Below are 24,452 nucleotides of genomic sequence, written 5' to 3' on the forward strand. Positions count from 1 at the left end.
TTCCTGCTCCTGCAGGTGAGGAGGAGTGGGACACAAGCACTGAACCTGAGCAGGCCGACCGACTATCTGCATGTAACTGTGGCCCTTTCCACTCCCCTCGAGGCTTAGTTTTTCGAGTGGGTAGTGCCCAGGGCTCATCTTCTCCTGCCTGTTGCTTTCTTGGGGATAGAGGGATAAGAGTGGGTGCGGGGGAGGTTGGGGTTGGGTGCTGCACACATTTGAACCCGTCTCACTAGGGGCCATGGTATTACAAATGGTGAAGTGTGCCTTTCCCATATGTGGAGTGCTAACTCAGGGGCTCTCCTGCAGAGGCACCTGGGAACAGCTTTCGTTTAAAGTAGTTACTAAAGTGCAGGTTCCAGGGCCTGGGGAAGTGGGCGGTTAAACGTGCTTTCTGCTTTTCCAGAGGGCCTGAGTTTGGGTTCCAGCACCCAGGGATCTGATCCCTCTGATCCCACTTTCCCTCCCCCCCCACTTCCCCTCCTCCACCACTTCCCACCACCACCACTTTCCCTCCCCCACTAGCACCCCTATAAGTGAACCAGGCACACATACACTGGAAGAAAAATATAAAACTTTTTAAAAATGCAAATTCCTTGACCTTCAGCATCTCGGTTCAGTCTCCATGACCTGGGGCCAGGAACTTGAGCTTCTAACCCCTCCACACCCACCCACCAGACAACCCAAAGCAGCTTCTTTCTTTTTTTCTTTCTTTCTTTCTTTCTTTCTTTCTTTCTTTCTTTCTTTCTTTCTTTCTTTCTTTCTTTCTTTCTTTCTTTCTTTCTTTCTTTCTTCCTTCCTTCCTTCCTTCCTTCCTTCCTTCCTTCCTCCCTCCCTCCCTCCCTCCCTCCCTCCCTCCCTTCCTTCCTTTCTTTCTTTCTTTCTTAACATGTTTCTCTGTGTAGCCCTGCCTCTCCTGGAACTCACTCTGTAAACCAGGTTGACCTTGAACTTAGAGATTTGTCTGTCTCCACCTCCTGAGTGCTGTGATTAACTGTATGCGCCACCATCTTCCAGCAAAAGTGGCCATTTGAAAAGCTCACTGAGTATCAGGCTCTACCTGACAGTTACTTTATGAAGAGTGGACTCTGGGGACGCTGTGCTCCCAGCGGACTGCTCTGTACTCCATGACAGGTGCTCCTTGGGATCCACTCTCCTCACACTGAGATAGTATGCAATCATTCAGACACCTGCCCCTGCCCACTGCCCCTGCCCACTGCCCTGCCCACAGCCCCTGCCCCTCCCCCTGCACACTTTTCTGTGTCTTTTCTTCCATTAGCTCACTTTTATTCATTCCTTGTGGTCTTTCATTCCAGCCATGGAAATAAAATGAGAGGAAACAGATCATAGATCAGAGTGAGTCATGAGTTACCCTTCTTCTGGGATACAAAACTGTGCCCAGGCTCTGGGATCAGACCAAGGTGCCAAGTCCTCATGTCATTCTCGTGTGCATGCACGTGTGTGTGTGTCTGCAACTCAGGACTTAGCATCATGTCTGGTATTCAGCAGTGTCAGTGTTATCCATTGAGTGGATAAACAAGACTTGGAGTCTCGTGGGTTATGTGTGGATAATAATAACCAGGAACACGTAGAAAGCCTAGGCTGAATGTTCTTCTAAACGTTTCTTAGACATCAATCTGGTCATTAAAACGATCCTATGTGGCAGGTCATTGTGTCATCTACACTTTGTTGACACAAAGAGAAGTGTGCTAGGCCAGGGTCACGTGGCCAGCGAATGGCTGAGCTGTTTCCAGCCTGGGCAGTGGGGCAGCCACCCTCCAGAGCCCACACCCTGCTTTCCATGTTGGAGGCTGAGACATAATCCTCACCCTGCTGGGTTATTATAAAGATTAAATGGAAGTGTCTAGCACTGTGCCTGGCACAATCTAGCTGAGGCCGGGGACTCCTGCTCCCTGTGGAAGGCAGCAGGGAGCCAACCAGAGGTCATAGATGCATCTGCCTCAGCTGTCATGTGGAGTAAGGGAAGCTCAGAGTGAGAGCTTCCCCCAGTCCTGAACGTGGTTCTTATTCTTGCAAATTGAGAATCAACCCAGGGGCTCTAGGCCCCTGACTGAGTCAGCCTCTGATTGCCACTGCAGTAATTAGAGCTGCGCAGTCCCGCTGGGCCCTGCACGTGGAGGCTGCTCTCTGTGGTGGGCTCCACACCATCTTCGTAGAGACTTAGATTGTTGCTCCAAAGGTTTTGATGAGCCCTCCAAACCCACAGGTTCAGATGACAGTTGCTGATCTAGAAAGTAAACTAAGGTCCAGTTAGCCATATCTTACCCAGAGGCACACAGCTGGAATGTATCAAGGGTGGGGCAACTCCATAGTGTTAGATCTTAAAGGGAAGACATGTTGGGGCCCGGGGGTCAAGGAAGCCTGTCTGGAGTGAGGTCAGACTTAGGACATAGCAAGCAAGCCTAGCAGGAGGGCCCTAGCAGACTGCCAGGGACTTACGCCAAGTAAGGGACTAGTTGGTGCTGTGACCTGTCACCCTTAGCTGAGCTGTGCACGGATGTCTGTCTCTGCAGCCAGTGAAGAGTGCCCTGCCGAGAAGCTAAGCTGCGGACCCACCAGCCACAAGTGTGTGCCTGCCTCATGGCGCTGTGACGGAGAGAAGGACTGTGAGGGCGGAGCGGACGAGGCCGGCTGTCCTACCCGTGAGTCCAGGGCCAGTGCTCAGGGGTGTTGACCTCTTCTTGGGAGGGTGGGTGGGAAGGGAAGAAGAATGGCGGGAACATTAGAAACGAGCGGCTGGGCGCTGAGCAGACATTCTCTTCTCTCATCCTCACGGCCACCTCATGAATAGCCATTACCATCCCCATTTAATGGATGAGGAAACTGAGGCTCAGACAAGGGAGGAAACATGCCCAAAGGCTGAGGGGTGGAACTGAGGTCCAAATTCAGGTCTTCACACAGCTTCCTGCCATGTTTGACATCTGCTCATCCATTCTACAATTCTACCGTTTCTACTGATCTCCAAACAAGAACAGGGGGACCAGAAACTGGGCTGTGTGCAGTGTGGTGTCTCGTGCCAGGGCACTGGCAGCTTTGTGGCTAGGGCCTGTGTGGACAGATCCTCGGGGTGTGAAGGATGACGATTACTGAAACCTCAGACTGGGGCACATGCCGCATGCAGAGCAGCGGCCTCAGCAGGGACAGATGGAAGCGGTCACTGGGACAGTTCCACATGGCTGAGCTTCAAACACAGGATTATCTCCTCAGAGAGCAGTCCAGCAAGGTCTGGGCTGGGGGCTGGGCAAGGACTGCATATGCACGGCCTGACTCATTTCCCTTCTCTGCGTACCTGCAGTGTGCCAGGTCTGGAGTAAGGTTCTGAAAGGGACGAGAAGGTGACCCACAGTCTTCTCCTGGGGGCCACAGGCTGACAGGCTGTGCACTAACCTGGGCTGAGATATACGTGGTCATTCGGGAGGGTGCGTGCCAGGCACTTGCCCGCCACTGCCTCTCCAAGCATTTCCCCACTCCCTCCTGGTCCAGGAGCCAGCCATCTCCTCTTAAGGCTTCTGAGATTGCAAGTGTGGAGGGTTGATGGATCTGAAGCAGGCAGTGTGTGGAGGGAGGCGAGGTCCTGACTAGAATCTACGCTCTGAAGCTTCAGTGGTGCACCGGCTTCAGCTGGGGTAGTTCAGTGAGAACTCATCCACCCATGACAGCCCCCACCCCCAACACCTCCAACCTTGTAGTCACATGATCTTTCCAGTATAAAGCTAGCAAGCACCATTGCAGGTGGGTAGGGGGCACTTGGGGACAGGGACATTTCCTTTTATTTATTTGTTTGCTTGTTTGTTTGTTTATTTATTTTGACATTTCCTGTTAATTAAAGAAACCAGAGTTGAGAGGTCATATGGGGCTTGCTGTGGCCTGGGCAGGGAAGGAAACTGTCTTCCTTCAGTTCTCTGAGAGTTCTCCAGTCCTGTTCTGCTTGTGAATGCAGGGAGTGGGGGCCCTGGCCTTGGTGGTGAGATCTGCCAGTCACTGTCAGCTTCAGAACCTGCTGGGAATCCGTTGTTATGAAGCACTTCCTATCAGGACTCTCAGAAGACGGAGTCTTCCCTCCCTGGGCTTGTATAAACTGTCTAGACAGGCAGGCGGGTATCAGCAGCTGCGACTTGGGGGGCTGGGGTACTAGAGAGCATGTGCTTTCCCCTCCGGTGCCACCACATCCCAAAAGCCCAGGAGGGAGGAAATGCAGCCGTCAGGGACTGGGTAGAGCTGTCAGAAGAACATGACGCGATCTGCTGACACTGTAACACCGAAGACATCACTTTATTTTATGTTCAGGAACAGTGAAAATTGACATCTTGTCACCAGAAAATAGAAACGTGGGCTCCAGGCTCCCCCATGTGGAGAGATGGGGAGCTGCTACTACCGTGGTGTTGAGGATCATAGCCTCTGCATTCCTGACCCCCTTGAGCCCTCACCGGGATCTCTAAAGAGGGGGGAGGAGGCAGCACCCCAAACCAAACCAAACCAAACAACCAGGAAGCTGAGAGAAGGGTCAGGGTAAATGCAAATGCTCTGGAACTCAAGTTCTGGCTCTCTTGTCACATGTGACCGTGAGCAGGGGGCTCCCCTCTGAGCCTCAGGTCTTTAAACAAGCAGCTGGGCTGGCTGGCCTCTAAGGTCTTTCCCATGGATTTCAGACTAGCCTATCAGAGAGAGGACGCCCAGGCTGCAGACAGGGCCAGGACCTGTTCTTTAATGACTTCATCCACACCCTGCAAGGGACATCCGTGCCTGTCCTTAGAATAATGGAGTATGAGGGGCATGGAACCTAGACACGTGAGTGGCTATGAAAGGCACGCAGAAGGCAGGCTGGGGCCGAGGGAGCTTTCCCAAGCAAGGAAACGGAAGCGTGTGATGGATGGACCCATACAGTGGAAGCACTCTGGTCTAGAACTAGAAGCAAAGGTAGGCTACAGTGGGTTCCCACAAGATGGCACAGCGTAAACAAAACCCTGGAGTGGAACTGTGTGCCCCAGGCCTAGCAAATCAGCAAGGTGGTCATAGCTGGGGTATGTTCAGGAGTTAGGTGTGGCAACTAGGGTAGCAGATGCCAGGCTGGAGAATTAAATAGTCTCTGCAAGCGATATACACGACTGTGCCACATAGGGACAAACCCTGCCCTGTCATCTGGTGTCAGTCATGTTACAGATGATTTCCTATCCTTCAAGACGATAGTGCTCTGCAACCTTAGAGCCCCCTCTCTGCCCCCACCATGTTTGCTAGCTGCGGGGTGGAAAATCTGAGTACTTGGTGAAGCCCAGAGACTCCGAAAGGGCAAATGAGGGTCCAAGGTCAGCTCCCCTTTCAAGTCTCCAGCAGGACCTAGTCCAGCCTGTAGGTGAGGGTCAGAACTCCCTGCACCCCTGTAGCAGAAATAGCGGGCTGGGTCACAAGGGATGGGGTGTGGCCGGCCGACCGGCTCTCTGTCCTGCGCAGTGTGCGCCCCGCACGAGTTCCAGTGCAGCAACCGCTCCTGCCTGGCCTCTGTGTTCGTGTGCGACGGCGACGATGACTGCGGCGATGGCAGCGACGAGCGCGGCTGCTCAGACCCGGCCTGCCCGCCCCGCGAGTTCCGCTGTGGAGGAGGCGGCACCTGCATCCCGGAGCGCTGGGTCTGCGACCGCCAGTTCGACTGCGAGGACCGCTCGGATGAGGCAGCTGAGCTCTGCGGGCGAGCGGGCCAGGGGACCACGGCCACGCCAGCAGCCTGCGTCCCCACCGCCCAGTTCACCTGCCGCAGCGGCGAGTGCATACACCTGGGCTGGCGCTGCGACGGCGACCGCGACTGCAAGGACAAGTCTGACGAGGCCGACTGCTGTAAGCCCCCTCCGTGTCACCCAGTCCCACCCAGAGCCTGCTGATATGACCCTCCTACTGGGAGTACAAACCCTGCTTTAACAGAGACTGCACTGGGAGAATGAAGTGACTTGCTGGAGGTCACATGGCTGCTAAGGAGTGGAACTCAGGTCTGACCCCAGAAGCCAGGCTTCCTCACTGGTACCTTTGTCTCTGCTGTGTGGCCATTCCATCACACCTGTTGCTGCCCTTTCCTGTTCCAAAGAGTCCGGCACTGGTCCCCACTCCCCACCATCCCCTCCTCTGTCCTAGGAGTGAGTGCCTCCATACTGACCCTGCCAGAGTCAGCTGACTGCCCCAGCCATGTTGCATCCCCTCCAGGACTTCCGCATATCCCCGCTGCTCTCTCTCTCTCAGGCACAGCTCACACTGTGCTTTCTTCATTCGTGTTTCCCATCTCTCTGCACCTGAGCTTCTGGAAATGGGCTCTTAGTCTCCGGGCTCCCCACCCATACCCAGCACAGGGCCAGGTTCAGGAAAGGTTGACTGAGTCATGAGCCCCCAGACTCAGTGGGAAACCTCCTGTCTGTGCTGAGGTGATTGGACAGGGGAGCAGGAAACGGGAGTGCTGTGTGACCTTTGGCAAGGCCTTCCCCCTCTCTGAGCTTCAGTCTCCCCATGTGTACACTAGAGATGTTTTGGGTAGGTGTCCTTTGACACTAAGCTCTGCCACTGGATCATTCTTGCCAGGGGCGGATGGGACATGAGGTGGAGGGCAAAGCTGTGGGTCCTGACCGCCTCTCGCCCTGTCTCAGCAGCACCAGGACCCTGCCGCGAGAATGAGTTCCAGTGTGGGGATGGGACTTGCGTTCTTACAATCAAACGGTGCGACCAGGATCGGGACTGCCCGGATGGGAGTGACGAAGCGGGCTGTCTGCAGGGTGCGTGGTCACGGCAAGGGTCCCGGCCTCCGTGAGGACAGGCCTGTGACCCTCCCAAGCTCAGAGAGAACAGAGCTGAGGGAGTTCTTCCCTTGATCTCTAAGATGATTTTATCCCTTCAACATCCCATTATCAGTGGAATTCCTTCCCTGGGGAGCTGGGCCCAAGACCTGGACTTCTGGTCAAGGACTTTGTAACGGCTGAAGAGGACTAGGGGGCCGGACAGGGCACCGCAGGGAATCTCTCCCACTGTTCACACCCGAGCCTCATGGTGGCCTTCCTTACTAGTTCCCAGGCTGGGCAGACTGAAGCCTGTTCCCCAAAGAGTCCCTCTCAATCTCAGGTGGCTCTGTTGGCCTGCCGGACAGGGATAGAGACCCTACCCACCAGTCATCTGGGAGAGTTCACTTCAGAGTGGGCAATGAGGCAGTTAGCATATCCCAGGCTCATGGGGCAGAAGACATTCCCCCTTGGGACCCCCAGGACAGACAAAGACCCCTGTGTGGATATATGAGGATCTGTCCTGTGAGAAAGCCGTGGTTCCGTTGTCTGTCCTAAGGTCCCCTAAGAGTCCTATTGGGGTTGACCTTTGAACTCTGCATTTTCTGTGGGCCTTGGTTGGCCCTGCCCAGCCTTGTGCTTCCCACCCACTGTCTCACAGGCACTGTCCACTCTCTTGTCTGGCCCGACAGAGTCAACTTGTGAGGGTCCCCGCAGATTTCAGTGTAAGAGTGGCGAGTGCGTGGACGGCGGGAAAGTGTGTGATGATCAGAGGGACTGCCGGGACTGGTCGGATGAGCCTCAGAAAGTGTGTGGTATGCTACCTGTCTACACCCAACGGCTGAACTAACATTCTCACGGTGCTCCCGCCTGGTGTCCAGGCTGGAGGCCCTCATGCCCTCTAGACCTTGTGCTCTCCCCGGGCCTCACACTGGGCCTTTTGCCACTGGGATCTCTTGGTCTGTACTGCTGCAAAGCCCAGGGCCCTCTTCTGCAGTTTCCATGCTCAGATGAGGCTGCCTCTCACAAAATTGGCCTCCTCACTTCGGCCACATACAAACTGGGTGTTCGCCCTCTGCAAGTTTCTCCCTTCCTCAGTGCTCCTGCCCTGCTGATCGAGCCATGGCCTTGGCCCCTGAGCTCTTCCTGTCCTTGGCAGGACTCCTTACAAAGTCAGCGGTTGGAGGAAGCAGCCAGGGAGCCCTCAGGAGCATACCCAGCAGGGCAGGCCTGGACGGGAAGAGGGGCTCCAGCAGCAGGCAGTGTCACCTTTCTCAATCCTGAGAAGCTGAAAGAGCCCAGAGTTGTATTCTAACCAGAGAGAAGTAGAGTGAGCCAACTCTCCAAGGACTAGCGAGGAGGGCAGAGGCTCTGAGGAGGAGCAGGAGCCCCTGTGTGTGCAGAAGAGGTTCTGAGTCATCTCTGCTTGTCTCAGGCCAGAATTTAGAGAACCGGACAAAGGAGCCCCTCAGAGAACAGTCAGACTGGCCCCTCCTTGTCCTATCTCCTGGAAGACGGCCCACATCTCCCCTCCTGGGAACAGGGCACCCCAGAGCTCCCCCAGAGTCAGCTTCTTTGCTCCCCTACTGAAGATGTAAATGAAGTCAGGCAGAGAGGAAATGCAGTTAAGCAAAGCTCACTGAGCCTGTGCCTGGGCTTGCAGGAGACCCTGCCTGCAGCCCTAGCCTGAAGAGATCCAGAAGGGACTCGTGGCAAGGGAGACAGGGAAACCTGCTTCTCCACACCACTCAGATCTGAGGCGATCCAGGGACTACTAACCTACTGACCTTTCTATTCTCACCTTCTGCATGACGTGTCAATGAGAAATGCGTGTTTGTTTGTGTCTCCGTGTGTTCTTTTTGTCTGTGTTGGCGAGGGACAAGCGTCCGAAGCCACACCCCTGACTTACTGCATTCACACATCTCTGCCTGCCTTTCCATCTCTGAGGAGCCTGCAGACCTGTCTGTGCCTCTGCACATATGATAGTGTGTGTATGTGTGTGTATGCATGAAGGTGTGTGCATGCAGGGATGTATCGTGCAGGGGGTGGGGACATCAAATGCTACTCAGGCCCCAGCCCCTTCCTTCCTCTCTGGGCTACACGGAATCTGAGGACAGAGACTCCCTCAGGCCTTCCAAAGAGGACGATCAGGGATAAAGTAATCGGGGTCTCCTAGCTTTTCTCTCTCCACCCATGTTGGCCTTGAGGCTCTCCGTACCTTTTTGCATCAGAAGCCACAGTCAGGTTGAGCTCTTCCTGGGCAGCACCACCCTACACACACATACCCCGTGGCTATGTCCATTAAAGAGAATTGTGGAATGCTTCGACCTGTAAAGAGAGAGGAAGGGAGGGGGGGTGGTGACTGAGGCAGCGAGGGAACAAGAAAACAGGAATGGATGGTGCTCGTGGAATAATAGAACCCAAGACAGGTGACAGAGGGTGTGAGTGGCCAAATGGTTCCCGGCGGGAGCTCTCCCAGCAACTAGTGGCTCAAACAGAAGCCTGGGGCTTCCCAGGAGTGGGCCTGACTGGCTACTCCCAGTCCCCCAAAGTCATGGGCTCGCTGTGGTCTTGTTCTTTCAGTTGCACCAACATTCCAGGGAAACAGGAGGAGGCCCAGGGGTAAAGGGGACATTCCCAAAGCATGGCTCCAGCTGGAGGTGGGGAGGCCCACAGCTGTGCATGGCCTGGGATGGGCAGCTCCGACCAGCCGGATGCATGGCCACGGCTGGCTCCGCACAGCGCTGCTTCGCTTGGCTGGAGTCACAGTGCATGAGCTTGGTGGGCAGAGGGGTTGGCATGGTACTTTGCCCTGGCTTGCCGGATTAACTTTCTGTGGTTCTAAGCTCAGAAGGCGCTGTGAGAACTTGGTAAGCCTTGGTCCTGGCCTCCCCTAGGACCCTCCACAAGGTGGTGAGGGAGCGGAGAGTGAGGCACCAGACCCAGATGGCCTCTTGGCACCCCTTCACCCTTTGCAGCACTTGGTAATCCTGGTCTAGGCTTGTGGCAAGGTAGATCAACGAGGCAGGTCAGAGAGGAGTTGAAAAGGCTCCATCGTGTAAATCCCGGTAGGAGAGAATTTTGACTTGGCCATAGGCATATTTAAAAGAAAGTGTGGCCCAGAGACTCAGCTGTAGCAAGTAAGGACTTTCTGCGCTGTCTGCCATCTGCCAGATGGCCAGCTAACTAACTCTGGGCCCTGCCTTGAGAAAGCACACAAATAGTAGGGGCCAGAAGTCAGCAGTTTACGGAGCTCTGAGGGAGCCCCTGCACCTGGGCTGGCCCCACAGCAGGGCTGGGAGGAGGAGCAGAGCTCCTGGAGGAAGAGCTGTGTTCGGGCAGCAGCGCTCCCAGGTGCCGCCGCCTGCCTCCGGAGCCCTGGAAACTGGAGCTGGCTGTGCAGCGGCCTTCGAAGGCTCATGGGGGGTGTCCCAGGGGTGAACAGTGTGCATGCAAGCTGAGGCTTAAAGGTTGGAAGGAACTATGATAAGTGTGCGAGCCCTCAGAGCTCCAGGGAAGACCTAGCTGCCTCTAGTCTAGCAGTGGATGGAGCCCCAGCCTAGGAGGACGAGGACCTGTGTTTTCTTGGTTCCGCTGGCCCCGCGTAATCAGGGAGCCTGCTCTGGCTATTGGTTCAGTGTAGCTTCCTGGTTTCCTGGTTGCAGTGTCTGCTGCCCCAAAGCTCTGCTGTGCTCTGGGCCGCTTCCCTGCCCTGTCCGAGGAGCTCAGCAGACTGTGTCCCTTCCCAGGGCTGAACGAGTGTCTGCACAACAATGGCGGCTGTTCCCACATCTGCACTGACCTCAAGATCGGCTTTGAGTGCACATGTCCAGCAGGCTTCCGGCTCTTAGACCAGAAGACCTGTGGTGGTGAGCCCTCCCCCGTCCACCCAAGCACATGCAGAGCCTCCTGCTAGCTCTGACTTCTGGTCTTTTCCTCAGACATCGATGAATGCCAGGACCCAGATGCCTGCAGCCAAATCTGTGTGAATTACAAGGGCTACTTTAAGTGTGAATGCCACCCTGGCTATGAGATGGACACGCTGACCAAGAACTGCAAAGCTGTAGGTACGGACTTCCTGAAGCATACACATACATGATCTGCTGCACGATAACTCCTGCAATCACATGCATGATCTGCTGCACGCTAATTCCCACAATCACATGCATGATCTGCTGCACGCTAACTCCCGCAGGCACAGAATCATTTGTGAGAGCCTGCAGCTCACATTAGCACAGCACAATGTCTAGGCACAAGCTTGGACCACAGAGCCAGTGTAGGCAGCTCACACGAAGAGCAAGGGAACGTGCTCGGATGGTGAAGGAGTCAGGAAGCTGGTGTAGTCAGAACAAGGAGACTAGCAGGAGGTGAAGTCAAAGGTGTCTGGGGCCTTCCCTCAGAGCCTTCCAGACCGTTGTACAGACGGGCTTGGTTTCTCCCGAGTCTGAGAGAAGTCCTTAAGGGTTCCAAGTGGGAGGGAAATGCATTGTGACGTTTAAGCTCTGCCGGGCTTCGTTGCTGAGAACAGACTGCAGAGAACCAGAGAGAAGCCATGTTGCCGAGGTACTCCAGGAGAAAGGCCTAGAGTAGGGTGGTTGCTGTGGGAATATTGAGAAGCCAACAGATGCGTGTATATTTCAAAGGCTAACCAATGGGGTTTGCTTATAAGTTTAATGTGGGATTCTAGAGAAAAGTGAATCAAGATTCTAAGGACAAATACCTGGGAAAAAAGAATTGCTATTTCAGTATACGAGAAAGATGGTGACAGGGGCAAGTCTCAGAGGAGTGTAGACTGTGCTACAGGTTGAGTATATGGAAACTGTCGCTCTTCACATGGAGGTATTGAACAGACAGTTCAAAGCCTGGAGTTTCACACAAATACTTGATAGAATGCATAGATTACGGTCACACCATAGCTACAATACTTGATATGAAGCCCATACACCCTAAAATATTCCACCCACACCATACGCTAACACACATTCACACGTCACATGTAACCCGTCTTCCATATGGGACAGGAGTGACAGGGCCCATATGTACACAGTGGTGACAACGTTCTAAATATATATACTAAATCATGTGACTAAGGTGCAGTTATACAAAAACTCAAAACATAAGCACAGGTCCCCGTTACTGACACAGTTCTCAGTGAGAGTCACAAGATGCCCTCTACCCCAGCTTCCCACCTCAGAGAGGTGAAGTCATGGCTGCAGTTTGGGGTGGGGAGGGTTCCGGTGACCGAGGAGGCCTAGAACCTAGCTTCCCAGCTGTGCTTCCTGCACCGTGAGCCCCATTTTCCCTCTTCCTCCTCTGCCCTGAAAGTTTCCATCACTACACACAGCACATATGTGTGTCTACTACATAACCCCAGTCAATGTGTCTACTACATTGCTCTGGACTGCGCTCATCCTGTCCGTATTAGTCCGGCACAGAAACAGGACCAGGTGGCCAATAGAAATGTGTACTGGAAAACATGGAAACTGTGCCTGAGAATTGCCTGACACATCTCAAAACCACCTGTGGGAGGGGCAGTGCAAGGTCCTTAAGGACCTCTGGGACATTGGTCTTCCAAATGGAAGTCAAGACTATCTAGGCCCCAGGTGATCTTCAGAATCTAACTCTAGAGTCTAAAATAGGTTTTGGATGTACATGGTCAGTTGTGCGTTCTGTCCAGTGCATGCATGTGGTTTGTCAGGTGCCACATACCCTCTCTCAGTCGATGGCTCAGCAAACTTAACAAAGGTAGCCCACTGGGCTCTCTCTAGGACCTTGATGCACTTTAGGTAGGCGGTTCTTGCAGGATGGCAGGCGGAGGCCCAAGCAGAAAGGGTAGTGATCTCTGGAAGGAAAAACACTCTAGGGCAAGGGAAAGATTTGAAAAGGGCCTTTGATCATAAAGCTTGGCTGGGGAATCCATGATGGGAGAAAGACTGCTGAGCTGGACAGGCAGCAGGGTCGCCCTGCACAAGGCCTTGGTGCAGGCATAAAGACCCGGGAAGCCGCGGACTTGGGAGCCTGTACTGACAGAGCAGAGCGTCTGCCGTGCGCTGCACTGGTTATTCACCGGCCCTTCTCGCCTGTGAAGTAGGGACCATCGTCCGCACTTCATAGGAATGTGAACCCCGCCCGCACCCAGCAAACGAGGGGCAGAAACTTGGTCTCTAGGCTCCCTGCTTTCTCCACTGACACTGCTTCCCTGTGTGGCAGCTGGCAAGAGCCCTTCCCTCATCTTCACGAACCGACACGAGGTGCGGCGGATAGACCTGGTGAAGCGCGACTACTCCCGCCTCATCCCCATGCTCAAGAATGTCGTGGCACTGGACGTGGAAGTGGCCACCAATCGGATTTACTGGTGCGACCTTTCCTACCGCAAGATCTACAGGTGAGTGTTGTGCATGCTGCGGCCGAGCACGAGGCGTGAGAGGGAGAGTTTACAGAGAAAGGAAGCCTGGCCTCTGCCTCTCAGGCCAGAGTTGGGCTTGACAGGGACAGAGAATCACAGCTGGAGTAGAAGTAACCAGGACTCACCAACCTGTGGGCAAACAGCCTTGAGTCCACTTCCTAGACTGTGTCTGACCTCTGGTGGCCTAGCTGTGAAGTTCAGGACAGAGGAAATGAGGAAAGAGAGAGAGACCTCCCTGGGTTCTCTATGGAGAGCTACAAATAAGGCCACATCCCTGTGTTCTTGACCCTGGGAACTCAAGATGGCTAAGATCTGGCCTCTGCCTGGAGGATCCCACCTGGAGGGACACCTTTTAGCAGTCATGGGAGAAAGTTCTAAGGAGACCTCTGACCCCAGTCATCACTGGGTGCTCCAGCCACTGGCTGTGACTTTAGCACTTGGGAAACTCCTCAGACACTTGAGAAAGTTCTCTGTCTGGTCTGTCTCGGACACCATAATTATCTAGCCTCCCTGCATCTCTGGGCCTCCTTGGAGAGTTAATGTTCTTGTTTTGCCCTTGAGATCCACTTGGCAGGACTGCTGATAACCAGGTAGACACTGAGTCACTGTAGAAAGACAGATGGGTGGCTGGGTGGCTGAGAAGATGGAAGCAAAGTGCCGCGTGTGATTCTCTGACCTCTGGGTCCCTGCCTCCCCGCAGCACACGCGCACACTGAGTTCATGCCTACAGACCCAGAAGCAGCTAGAGTCTGTCCAGCAAGTGCGATGGGGAAGCAGGATTTAGGGAGAGCCTGGGTATGGGGCTGGATGAGGCATTACCTGAGTTAGCTCACAGGTTCATTGGGGGTCTCAGAAACCACAGCTGCGCTCCTCTTTGAGATGGGACACTCGGGAGGTCAAGGATCGGGCGGGGGCTGGAGAGTCTGTGGTTGAGGGACAGGAACGGGGACTCACAGTTTGCAATGCATTGAGTAAAGGTGCCCATGTGATATCTAAGTGTGCTTTGCGGCCTGGACCGTAAGAGAATTGCCAGAATTTCGGGGTGAGAATTATGGATGGCAGCGGGCAGTATGGAAGTGATGATGGAGAGAGAGCTGTGGGGGAGGCAACAGCCTGATGCCTCCTTGTGTGTGTGTGTGTGTGTGTGTGTGTGTGTGTGTGTGTGTGTGGTCAGCTCTCTCTGCACTGCGCAGCCTCCTGCAGACTCTCCTCACCACTCCTCTGCGTGGCATAACCTCCCCTCAGTGCTTTCCCTTCCTTTTGAGACCGTCCAGTGCGCAGCTGCCACAGTGATCTAACATTCCCAGCGATGTCCCTGTACTCATTCCATTGCCTGTCCCACCCTTGCCCCAGGATCCAGTTCCTTAGCGGTGCGCTCACAGCTGAACTTATTTCCAGTTTCCCATCCCATAAACCAGCTCTGCACCCCAAGTACTGCATCCTTCCCGAATGTGTGCACTTCCACACTTGTGTATACTGGTCTCTCTGTGTGTTTGGTTTCATCTTTTGTGCCCCTGGTGACCTAGTCCTTCAAGACTCAGCCACAGAGGCTTCTCCCACTGCAGGATGGTGCAGTCTCCATTTCCTGCTGCTGTGGGCTTCCACACTCCATTGTACCTGCCTGCAAGCTTCCCCACTCACTGAGTTCCCCCAGGCCAGAAACTAGCTGACTCAGTCCGTGTCCCTACGCTGGTGGCTTAAGGAATGTGTTGAGTGGAGATTAGTCAAGTTCCTCTAGAACCCACTGACTTGGCCCAGAGAGAAGACAAAGGGGCGGGTTGCAGAGGCAGCTCCACAGGGGCCCGTGGGTGGAGCATCTGCCCATGGCCAGCCCTGCTCTCTCCTAAGCGCCCACATGGACAAGGCCAGTATCCCGGACGAGCAGGTGGTTCTCATTGGTGAGCAGCTGCACTCTCCAGAGGGCCTGGCGGTGGACTGGGTCCACAAGCACATCTACTGGACAGACTCGGGCAATAAGACCCTCTCCGTGGCCACGACCGATGGCCGCCGCCGCTGCACTCTGTTCAGCCGTGAACTCAGCGAGCCCCGAGCCATTGCTGTTGACCCCCTGCGAGGGTGAGTAACCACACAAACCTTCCATTCCACCAGCAAAGGTGCTCAGTTCCCATGTGTCTGTTACAAGAGCTGTCGAAGGTTCTAGAAGCCTGTGAGCCAGTCAGACACAGGGAAGGAAGTTCAAACAGCCCACATCCTATTTGTCCTCAGCCAAGGCGTCGGGCATTAGTCACCAGGGATCACCCTGGACTCTTGGCTCACTTGATGTATCACTAAAATGGCATGTCCTGGAATGCTACAGGACTAGAGACCCCTCGTAGCGTCAGAAGTAGAGGCCTTTCTTCACTCTTCTGTTCTATAGGTATCTGGGCAGCTGCTTAACCATTTTGGGGGACAGAGAACTCATTACTTTTTATAGAACCTATTTCATTGTGGAATACCTACCCATTACACTGTGGAGTTTTCCTTTATAATCCCATATCTGTCTCCTACAACTCTTCCCAGTGGGAGTTACACAAGCCATACACTGAGTACAACCAGTAAGATTGGGGGACTCAGCCCTGGGGCTGCTCTGTTGCTAGCTCCCCACCTTTTCCCACCCCTGCCCTGACTCTTGTTGCCCGGTGTGTGGGCCCCTTGAACCTAGGGTACTTTACTCTGGCCACACCTGGGTGGGGACTTAGGACCTCCCTTCGTGGGAATGTTCCTTCTTCCTCATGAAAGGGTGAATTAGCAACAGTGAGCTGCTGCGACCTCTAGAAGTGAGGGTCCAGGCGCAGGGACCTGGGTTAAGATGGTCTTCAACTTTCTTCTCTGTAAATCGGGAGAGGTATGGAAGGGCCCTTCCCACACAGATGCTCTAGGGTTCTTGAGAGCCGAGCTCACATGCCATTCAGCCAAGACTGAGTAGATTATGGGCGAGTTGAGCTTCCCCAGGCTCTCGTGAGACGAAGGTCAAAGTGCCTGTTGTAAGATTTGATAGTTCCAAAGGATTTCAGAGGGTTCCCCATTAAATATAAACCCTAAGTATTCAGTGGATCACTGAGCCTTTGTGACTCAGATACTCCAACTATCCCAAGCAAGAAGCTAACTTGGGCTCTTCTGTCTGTCAGGTTCATGTACTGGTCTGACTGGGGTTTCCAGGCGAAGATTGAGAAGGCTGGGCTCAACGGTGCAGACCGGCAAACCCTGGTTTCAGACAATATTGAATGGCCCAACGGAATCACCCTGGGTGAGCCCTGCCTGTCTGCGCGAGCTAGGGGTCTGCGCTAGAAATGATCCTGACAACTGTTTGGAGTCCCATGGGTCTTGTGTCAGAGTCCCCTCACGGTGGCCAGTGTCTTTGTTCCCTGAGGCTGGGGAATGCGGGTAGGGAGGAGTGCAGTGGAGTGGAGAGGCAGCTGCAGTAATTGGTGTCTAACCTGACCCTCCTCCCCTAGACTTGCTGAGCCAGCGTCTGTACTGGGTGGACTCTAAGCTGCACCAGCTGTCCAGCATTGACTTCAATGGAGGCAACAGGAAGATGCTAATCTTCTCCACTGACTTCCTGAGTCACCCTTTCGGGGTAGCTGTGTTTGAGGTGAGCCCCACAGGGGTAGGCATGATCCTATCTGGAAGCTGAAACCTAGAAAAGGCTTTGTTCAAATAGGATGCTTCCAGGTGAGTCCAAGGGGAAACAAAAGAACCGGGAAGACAGCTGTCAGGCTTATATAGACTCCAAGAGCTGCCTCTACAGAGGCTCAGCAGCCCAGTCTGCCTGACAGCCTCTCCTGGGCTCTCCCCTAGAGCCTCATTCAGATAAATCACACAAGTAAATCACTCGGCACAGACGCTTCCTCTCCACTTTATCTTCCATACAGAAGGAGGCAGGGAGAAAGAAAGATGTGCATCCTTAGGATCAGTTAGTGGAGGTTACACCCTGAGAGATGCTATGCAGTTAGGCTCATTTTTGTTGACCTTTGCCACATCCTGGGGTCACAGAAGTAGATTCGACCCTACCCAAGCCCTCAAGAAGCTCCCGAGAAGGAACAGAATCACGAAGCCCATCTGCTCTGACCTTAACAGCCTTTCTTTTTTTGGGAACCAAGGAAGCCAGAACCTACCCAAGTCTTTTACACACAGACTAATCCTGCTGTCCAGGGAAGGCAGAATAAGGAGGGGTGGTCTGGGGTGGACGATGGCAGGTTTTTCTTCACTCAGTACTGCTTGGACTTGTGGGCAAAGTATCTCCTCTAAATCTAGCCCCTGCTTCAAGTGTATGTCTGTGTCCTTGAGCATCTTGCCGGCCTGTGTAATATGTGTACGTGCATGAGTTTGCATAGTTGCGCCAGAATAAACGTGTGTGTTCCCGTGTGTGCGCTTTTATGTGTATGTACACTAAAAGGTTTATTACTTCAGCAGCAGTATGTCTTTAGGAGTCTAGATGGGCCTGTGCAGGTATGTCTGGATCTGTGGACAAGATGCCCGGCTGCACCAGTAATTGTGGATTTACCTACATATGCGTGTCTAGTCTTCTGTGGACAAATGTGTGTGCTCCTCCCAGAAGGCCTAACAGCAATTAGCCCTCAGGAACTCACACATTCCTTCTGACCTTAGTCCCAAGCCACAGGAATGGCACCAGCTGTAGGCATGCAACCTTGGTTTTCTTTTGGCTGCAGGAAGTAAGCCTAGCTCAGCAGCACAGACTTACCTCAGAATCCTCTAAGTCAGAGGCAGAGGCCTCTGGATACCTGTGGGCAGGGTAGATAACGCTGAGACCGCTTCGCTCTGTCCCTGACTTGGGGCTAGGCCCTAAGCTGGGATGGAGCTTGGATTTTGGCCTTCCTATCCTTTACATCTGTATCCCATAGGACAAGGTGTTCTGGACGGATCTGGAGAACGAGGCCATTTTCAGTGCAAATCGGCTCAATGGCCTGGAAATCTCCATCCTGGCCGAGAACCTCAACAACCCACACGACATCGTAATCTTTCATGAGCTGAAGCAGCCAAAGGGTAAGGAAGCCTTCCCCGGTCCTGCCTGCCTGTGCTCTCCTCTGCCACTTGACAGGCTACGGTTCTTTCCCTTCATCCAGCATCCCCAGGAATACAATAATCCCTCTTGTTGTAGAGCGGGTTCCCATATTTTCTCTCACTCTACTTCAGCCTGTGTGAAGCAAGGCTAGGAATAAATAGTCACATAAGCGTCCTAGGTTTGCCAACATTATCACAGATGCTTATTACATGTCTCATTCAACAATCGAGGAAACTGAAGTTGGAGAGATAAAACACTGTTAGCAGATAGAAGAACTAAAATATAAACCTGTCCACCTGATTGCCAAGTTCCTCTGTCCTGACACATCAGTGCGCGCTCACTTCCTGCACCCATTTTGCAGTACTGTGAAATCGTGTTGTCTCGAGGCCTTACAGTTAGCCAGGTGGCTTACTGGAAATGGGTTAAGAATCGTACTGCGGGGCTGTCTCGTCTGCTGTCATGACTTAACTGTATCAGGTGTTGGTTGCCAGGGTAACAGAGACAGCAAAGGGGGCAAGAAGATAAGACTGGTGCCTGATTCTAGTTCTAGAGATTTAAAGCAAAGAAGACGGCAGGTACACAGAGGAGAGACAAGCAAGACAGACACAGTAGGGGAGACCATAGTTCAGGGATCGATAAACCTCTATTTAAAGTCTGTCTCTAAAAGTCCTAGCATTGTAACATGTACACATGTTCTCTGAGCGGAGGCTTCCTGCCAGTTTGGTCCATAACACCCACCTCTCAGAGCTGTAGGATGACTGATAATTCTTATGATTTACTACTATGCTGGTAGGTGCCCAAACAAAAGCAGGGAAAGACTTTGGAGCAAGTCCAGTTGGTGGGATCTCCATATTGGTGGACAAGAGGACCTGGCACGGCCGGCCTGTCAGCTTCCCAACATGCTGTGTCTGTCTGCCCCTCCCTGCCATTAGCTGCAGATGCCTGTGAACTGAGTGCCCAGCCCAACGGCGGCTGTGAATACCTGTGCCTTCCTGCTCCTCAGATCTCCAGCCACTCTCCCAAGTACACGTGTGCCTGTCCTGACACGATGTGGCTGGGCCCAGACATGAAGAGATGCTACCGAGGTCAGTGACCTTGCCTCCTAGGACACAGGCTGCTCTAGGTTTCCCTCCGTCCCCCCTGGTTGTCCCTCACGTTTGCACATTCGTCACATTTACGCTTCCTTGAATGTGTGAGCCCATGGCGCCCTCTAAGGATTTCCCATCTCCCAGAAAGGTGCAATGTGCATAAAATATTTTAAATTTAACTTTCAGGAAGTTTCTGGAATCCCTTGAAAGCCTCAAGTTAATGGGCCTAGAGAAGGCTCTGTGGCTAAGAGCTCACAAAATCGGCCTCCTAGCTCAGCCCAGAGGATGAGTCCCTACACGTGACTCAGCAGTAATCATTCAGGCACTAAAGCAACAAACTGCTCTGCCTAGGTAACCTCCTGGTCTCTCCCCTCTAGCACCTCAGTCTACCTCAACTACAACCTTAGCCTCTGCCGTGACAAGGACAGTACCTGCTACCATGAGAACCCCTGGGACAACCATCCACGACCCTACCTACCAGAACCACAGCACAGAGACGCCGAGCCAGACAGCTGCCGACCCTCACTCAGTTAATGTCCCTAGGGCTCCCAGCACCAGCCCGTCTACCCCGAGTCCTGCAACCAGCAACCACTCCCAGCACTGTAAGGAAGTCTGCTCTGCATTTCTCATAACGGGGTGGGGGGTTAGGTGGGGGGGGGTGATTCCTGTGGGAGCCAGGACGAGGGTCAGGGATGGCTGGGAAGGGAGGTCTTGCCAGAACTACATAGTGTCTACCTCTTAGGAGGAAACAAGGGAGAGAAGGGGCCGTCCAGGGATTGAGGAAGTGTGTGTGTCCGTAAGTTTTAGAGGGCCTGGAGGCAAACCATTCATTCCATGTCTAAGCCTCCTTCTCCCCTAAAAGGAACAAATAAACAAATAATAATAGGCACTCTACTTGCCTCTCAATGGTCAGGAGAGGCAAAAAAGCCTGGTGGGTGGTACACATCTTTAATCTCAGCAAACAAGAGACAGAGGCAGGTGGATCTCTCTAAGTTTTAGGCTAGCCTGATCTACATAGAGAGTTCCAGGCTAGCCAAGGCAACATGGTAAGATCCTGCCTCAAGAGATGGGGGCTAGGCAAAAGAGGCATTGTGAATGGAAGTGCCAGCTGCCTGGGTGTCGTCAGTGTTTCATGTGTTCCTGAGGTGGCTGTCAGCAAGTTTGGAGAGCTCTGATTGGAGCTCCCAGCAGCCTTGGTTAGCTGCCTGGACAGCAGTGTCTATGAGTATGATCTGCCGGTGCCTGTTTTCAAACCCTGGGATAAAATAATTAAGCTTAGCACTCCTTAATTCACTGGGAGCAGTAATTGTCTCTGTTGGAACTGCTCTATCTCATTAACCAGAAAATACCTTTATAATTGCCGGGGGGAGTTCATTTTAAAGGATAAGCCATCTCTCACATTTTCTTTTTCCATACTTGGCTGACCCAGAAACCAAGCAACCTGGTGACATCAGGGCTGTTTTGCCAGCAGAAGCTAGATTCTAAGAATAGATGTTTGAGGCAGCCTGGCATTAGCAGAGGTGGAATTCCATTTGCTCTCATCTGGGGCAGAGCTCCGAGTGTCCTCACAGGCCTTAGGACATTTTTAAGCACATCAGAGCAAGGGGACAGTAGTGCTTCCAATTAGCTTGTTTTCTTCCTTGTGTGTGTGTGTGTGTGTGTGTGTGTGTGTGTGTGTGTGTATGTCCATATCTGTGTGTGCATTTGTATGTGTTGGGAGTGTAATATGTATGCATGCTTGTTCAGGCGGGAGATCACCTTTGGGAGTGTTCTCCATAGATCTTTATTCTTGAGACAGAGTCTCACTTAACCTGCAGGTCATTGATTCAGCTAACTGGCCTGCAAGCTTCAGGCTTCCTCCTGTCTCTGCTTCCTCAGTGCTAGGACTACGGGCGCATGCTGCCACGCCTGGATTTACTTGTCCTGGGAGCAGAATTCAGATCCCCATTCTTAAATGGCCAGCACTTAACAAGTGAGCCATCTCCCCAGTGCCCACCAGTTAGCTAGCTTGGTGAGCAGTGCGGCTCTCTGATTAGTCGGAGTTTCTTAAGGGGATGGGTTGGGGGACATGGCCAGCGAGTGTTACCGTACTTTGAGCAGATGTGGCTAGCCAATCCTCTCACAGCTTAGAGGGCACTCACGGATCCCAGGGCCTAGTGCTGTACGGGTGTCTCAGGGAAGACAGCTGTTAAAGTTAGCGAAGGATATTTATTTAAAATACAGTACAGTTTACAATCACTCTTCATTTTACGGATGGACTGTTATGTGCCTTTAAGAGCAACAACAACAAAAATCCCTTCTTTCAGAGATGGAGATCTCACTGTGTAGCCCAGGCTAGTCTGAACTTGAGGTCTTCTATCCTTGCCATTCTGAGTGGTGTGTGATATGCATGCACCATCAGGCCTGACTAACAAACCTTTTTAAATTTAGCCCTTATAATAACTACTATCCTCTTCACTACTGTCTTGAATTAGGCAAGGCCAGGTAGACATTATGCTAAGTATCTTATATGAATTATTCCATTTAATCTTTAAATCCTACCCTGATTTTAAGAAAAATAAATTTTAAGATTTTAAGATAAAGAAATATAATATACATTATATGTTTAATATTATATTAATGTCCACAATGTCACACGGGTAATGTGTAATAGAGATAGAATTTGAGCGGAGGAGGCCTGACCCAGAAGTTTGTGCTCCCAATTACACTCTACTACGGTCTAGTATACCTCGCTTAATCTCTTAGGAAAACAAGCTGGCAGTGCATAGGACAGGCAGACCACCGAGACAGTGGAGACAATGCATTCGATTTTGGTGGAAAAAGACAGCAGACCCCGTCGGCAACAAGGAGCCCCAAGCTCTCACCTGTCATGTAGCCCTCAGCTTCCTACCTTCTCGATGCTATGGCAAAGTATGGGACTTGGGTCATGAGTCCTGAGTTCAAGTCCAAAGTCTGTGTTTATCAAAATTTAGTTTCCCAGATGTGAAATAACCTCTGTCCTATTTGCCCCTGGAGTTTTGGTGAAATTTAGTAAACTCAATAGTTACATAGTATCTGGAAGTATCATCCTAGAGCGAGGACAGGAAGAGGTTGGGCGGTCCTTACAGCTCGAGGGCAGGCAGGGCTTGGATTCACAGTGACGGAGCATCATTCTCTAACTCGTGTTTTACAGATGGGAATGAAGGCAGCCAGATGGGTTCAACAGTCACCGCTGCTGTCATTGGGGTCATTGTGCCCATAGGTGAGTGTGACCACAACTGGTGGAGAGCAAACAGACTCTTTGCCCAAGGTTTGGGAAAGGCACGAAGGGGATAAAGAGCTCTGCATGCCACCTGATCCAGTGTGGGTTCTTGCCTGGTACACAGTGCTCTTCAACTTCTGCCCCATGTGACATCCAGGTGCATCTCCCTGCCCCACCCACCTCCACACCCCACACTCGCGTCACGTGACGGCCACATGGGGACACAGCTGGTGTCTCTTGCTTACCACTCTCCCACATTCCACGTTATAGGAAATTGTGTATTTGTTAAGTGATGAGTAGAGCTGCTTGTCATTTCTTGAGTAAATCATCTTGTCTTGTTTACTTTCTCTTTGGTTTTCTATCATCATTTATCAAGCAGCTACTATGTGCCAAACTCTAATAAGGAAAGGGAAAGCAGTTAAAGGATTAGTAAGATTTGGTCCTATCCTATAGAAATCTAGTCTTGGCCTAGCAAGATAACTGAGTGGGCAAAAGCACTTGCCACCAAGGCTGACTACCCAAGTTCTGTCCCTGCAGCCCACAGGGAAGGAGGAGGGTTGATTCCTGCAGTATGTCCTCTGGTTTCCACACACTCTACTTTGTAGCATGCAGCCCCCCAAAAATAAGTAAATGTGATTTTAAAAAGGACCCAGCAGGACAAAGGATACATATAGCACTGGTAAGTTGATTATAACATGGCGGGTCCTAAGAGTAAGCCGTGTTACTGTGTTGAGTGGGGAATGCCAAGGAGTCTCTTTGGTCTAAAAGGGAAGAGAACAGGCACGGTTTCCCAGTGGTAATAATCCTTGAGCTGAGTTGGCCAAGAGAAGAATCAAGAACAGCCTACGCAGTGCAGACAGCATGTGCAAAGCCAGGAGAGGGAGAGGCATGGGGAGATGGAGAGGTTGAACTAGGAGTTCAGTATGGCACAGTATGACAGAGCAATCCTGGAGAAGACTCAGAACCTGGGGTTGACTCATCTCCACCCACTACGATATTCACATGTGTCCTGTGTATCCATTTTTTCATACCTGACTCATGTCTTAGCAGTATTTTTTAGTTGGATTGCCTGTTTTTAGGTTTAACTCCTGGGCTAGTTAGTATTGTTATTGCTGTGGTAATACGCCATGACCAAAGCAACTTTGGGAGGAAAGGATTCACTTGGCTTGTACTTCCACATCACTGCTCATCACTGAAGGAAATCAGGATAAGAGCTCAAGCAGGGCAGGAAGTTGGAGGCAGGAGCTGATGCAGAGGCCATGGAGGGGTGCTACTTACTGGCTTGCTCCCCAAGGCTTGCTCAGCCTGCTTTCTTAGAGAACCCAGGCCCACCTGCCCAGGGTTGGAACCAACCACAATGGGCTGGCCCTTCCCCATCAATCATTAGTTAAGAAATCGCCCTACAGGCTTGCCTACAGCCCAATCTCACAGAGGCATTTTCTTAACTGAGACTCCCTCCTCTCAGATGGCTCTAGCTTGTGTCAAGTTGATATAATACTAGCCAACACATCTCCCTTAGGGACTTTGTATAAGTCACATACAGTAGTTCTAATGCATAGTCTATATCGTGTGCTGGAGTAGAGGCAGTTGATATTCCTGGGGAGGAAATAGAAAGGTAATCCCAGAGTGGAGGTGAAGGTTCTTGGAGAAGGCAGCATGTGAGTTGGTCTTGAAAGGGCTCACCACAAAAGATGGTGCAGAGACAACTAGTCTGCTTATTCTGAGTGATTCTGTCCCTACCATGTGTGTGTCCTCTCTGGTTGCTATGACCCTTGCTGAAAGAATCAGTGCTTAAATAGAATTAAAGCAGTGAATTTAAATGTCCACTAATCTGCAGGGAAAAGGATAAGTATTATTCCCACAGTTAGGTTTTCATAAGATTCCTGGACAGTTATGTACATTTTATTCTCTATAAATTGCC

At 52.3% G+C, this 24,452-nt stretch overlaps 1 protein-coding gene across 13 annotated transcripts in view; it reads left to right on the forward strand.

The window, feature by feature from the left end:
* Nucleotides 1-24,452, forward strand: part of Lrp8 (LDL receptor related protein 8) — a 73,177-nt gene that overhangs the window by 38,597 nt on the left and 10,128 nt on the right. For 2 of the 13 annotated variants that reach the window (XM_052176927.1, XM_052176930.1), the window contains 14 exons: nucleotides 2,535-2,663; nucleotides 5,470-5,850; nucleotides 6,648-6,770; nucleotides 7,463-7,585; nucleotides 10,520-10,639; nucleotides 10,712-10,837; nucleotides 12,981-13,155; nucleotides 15,025-15,252; nucleotides 16,305-16,423; nucleotides 16,632-16,771; nucleotides 18,042-18,183; nucleotides 19,135-19,287; nucleotides 19,668-19,892; nucleotides 22,463-22,531. In XM_052176927.1, coding sequence (XP_052032887.1) covers nucleotides 2,535-2,663; nucleotides 5,470-5,850; nucleotides 6,648-6,770; nucleotides 7,463-7,585; nucleotides 10,520-10,639; nucleotides 10,712-10,837; nucleotides 12,981-13,155; nucleotides 15,025-15,252; nucleotides 16,305-16,423; nucleotides 16,632-16,771; nucleotides 18,042-18,183; nucleotides 19,135-19,287; nucleotides 19,668-19,892; nucleotides 22,463-22,531 — 2,253 coding nt within the window. The other 11 variants (XM_052176932.1, XM_052176933.1, XM_052176935.1 and 8 more) reach the window with 8 other exon arrangements.

This window comes from Apodemus sylvaticus, chromosome 3, assembly GCF_947179515.1.
Source record: "Apodemus sylvaticus chromosome 3, mApoSyl1.1, whole genome shotgun sequence".
NCBI lineage: Eukaryota > Metazoa > Chordata > Mammalia > Rodentia > Muridae > Apodemus > Apodemus sylvaticus.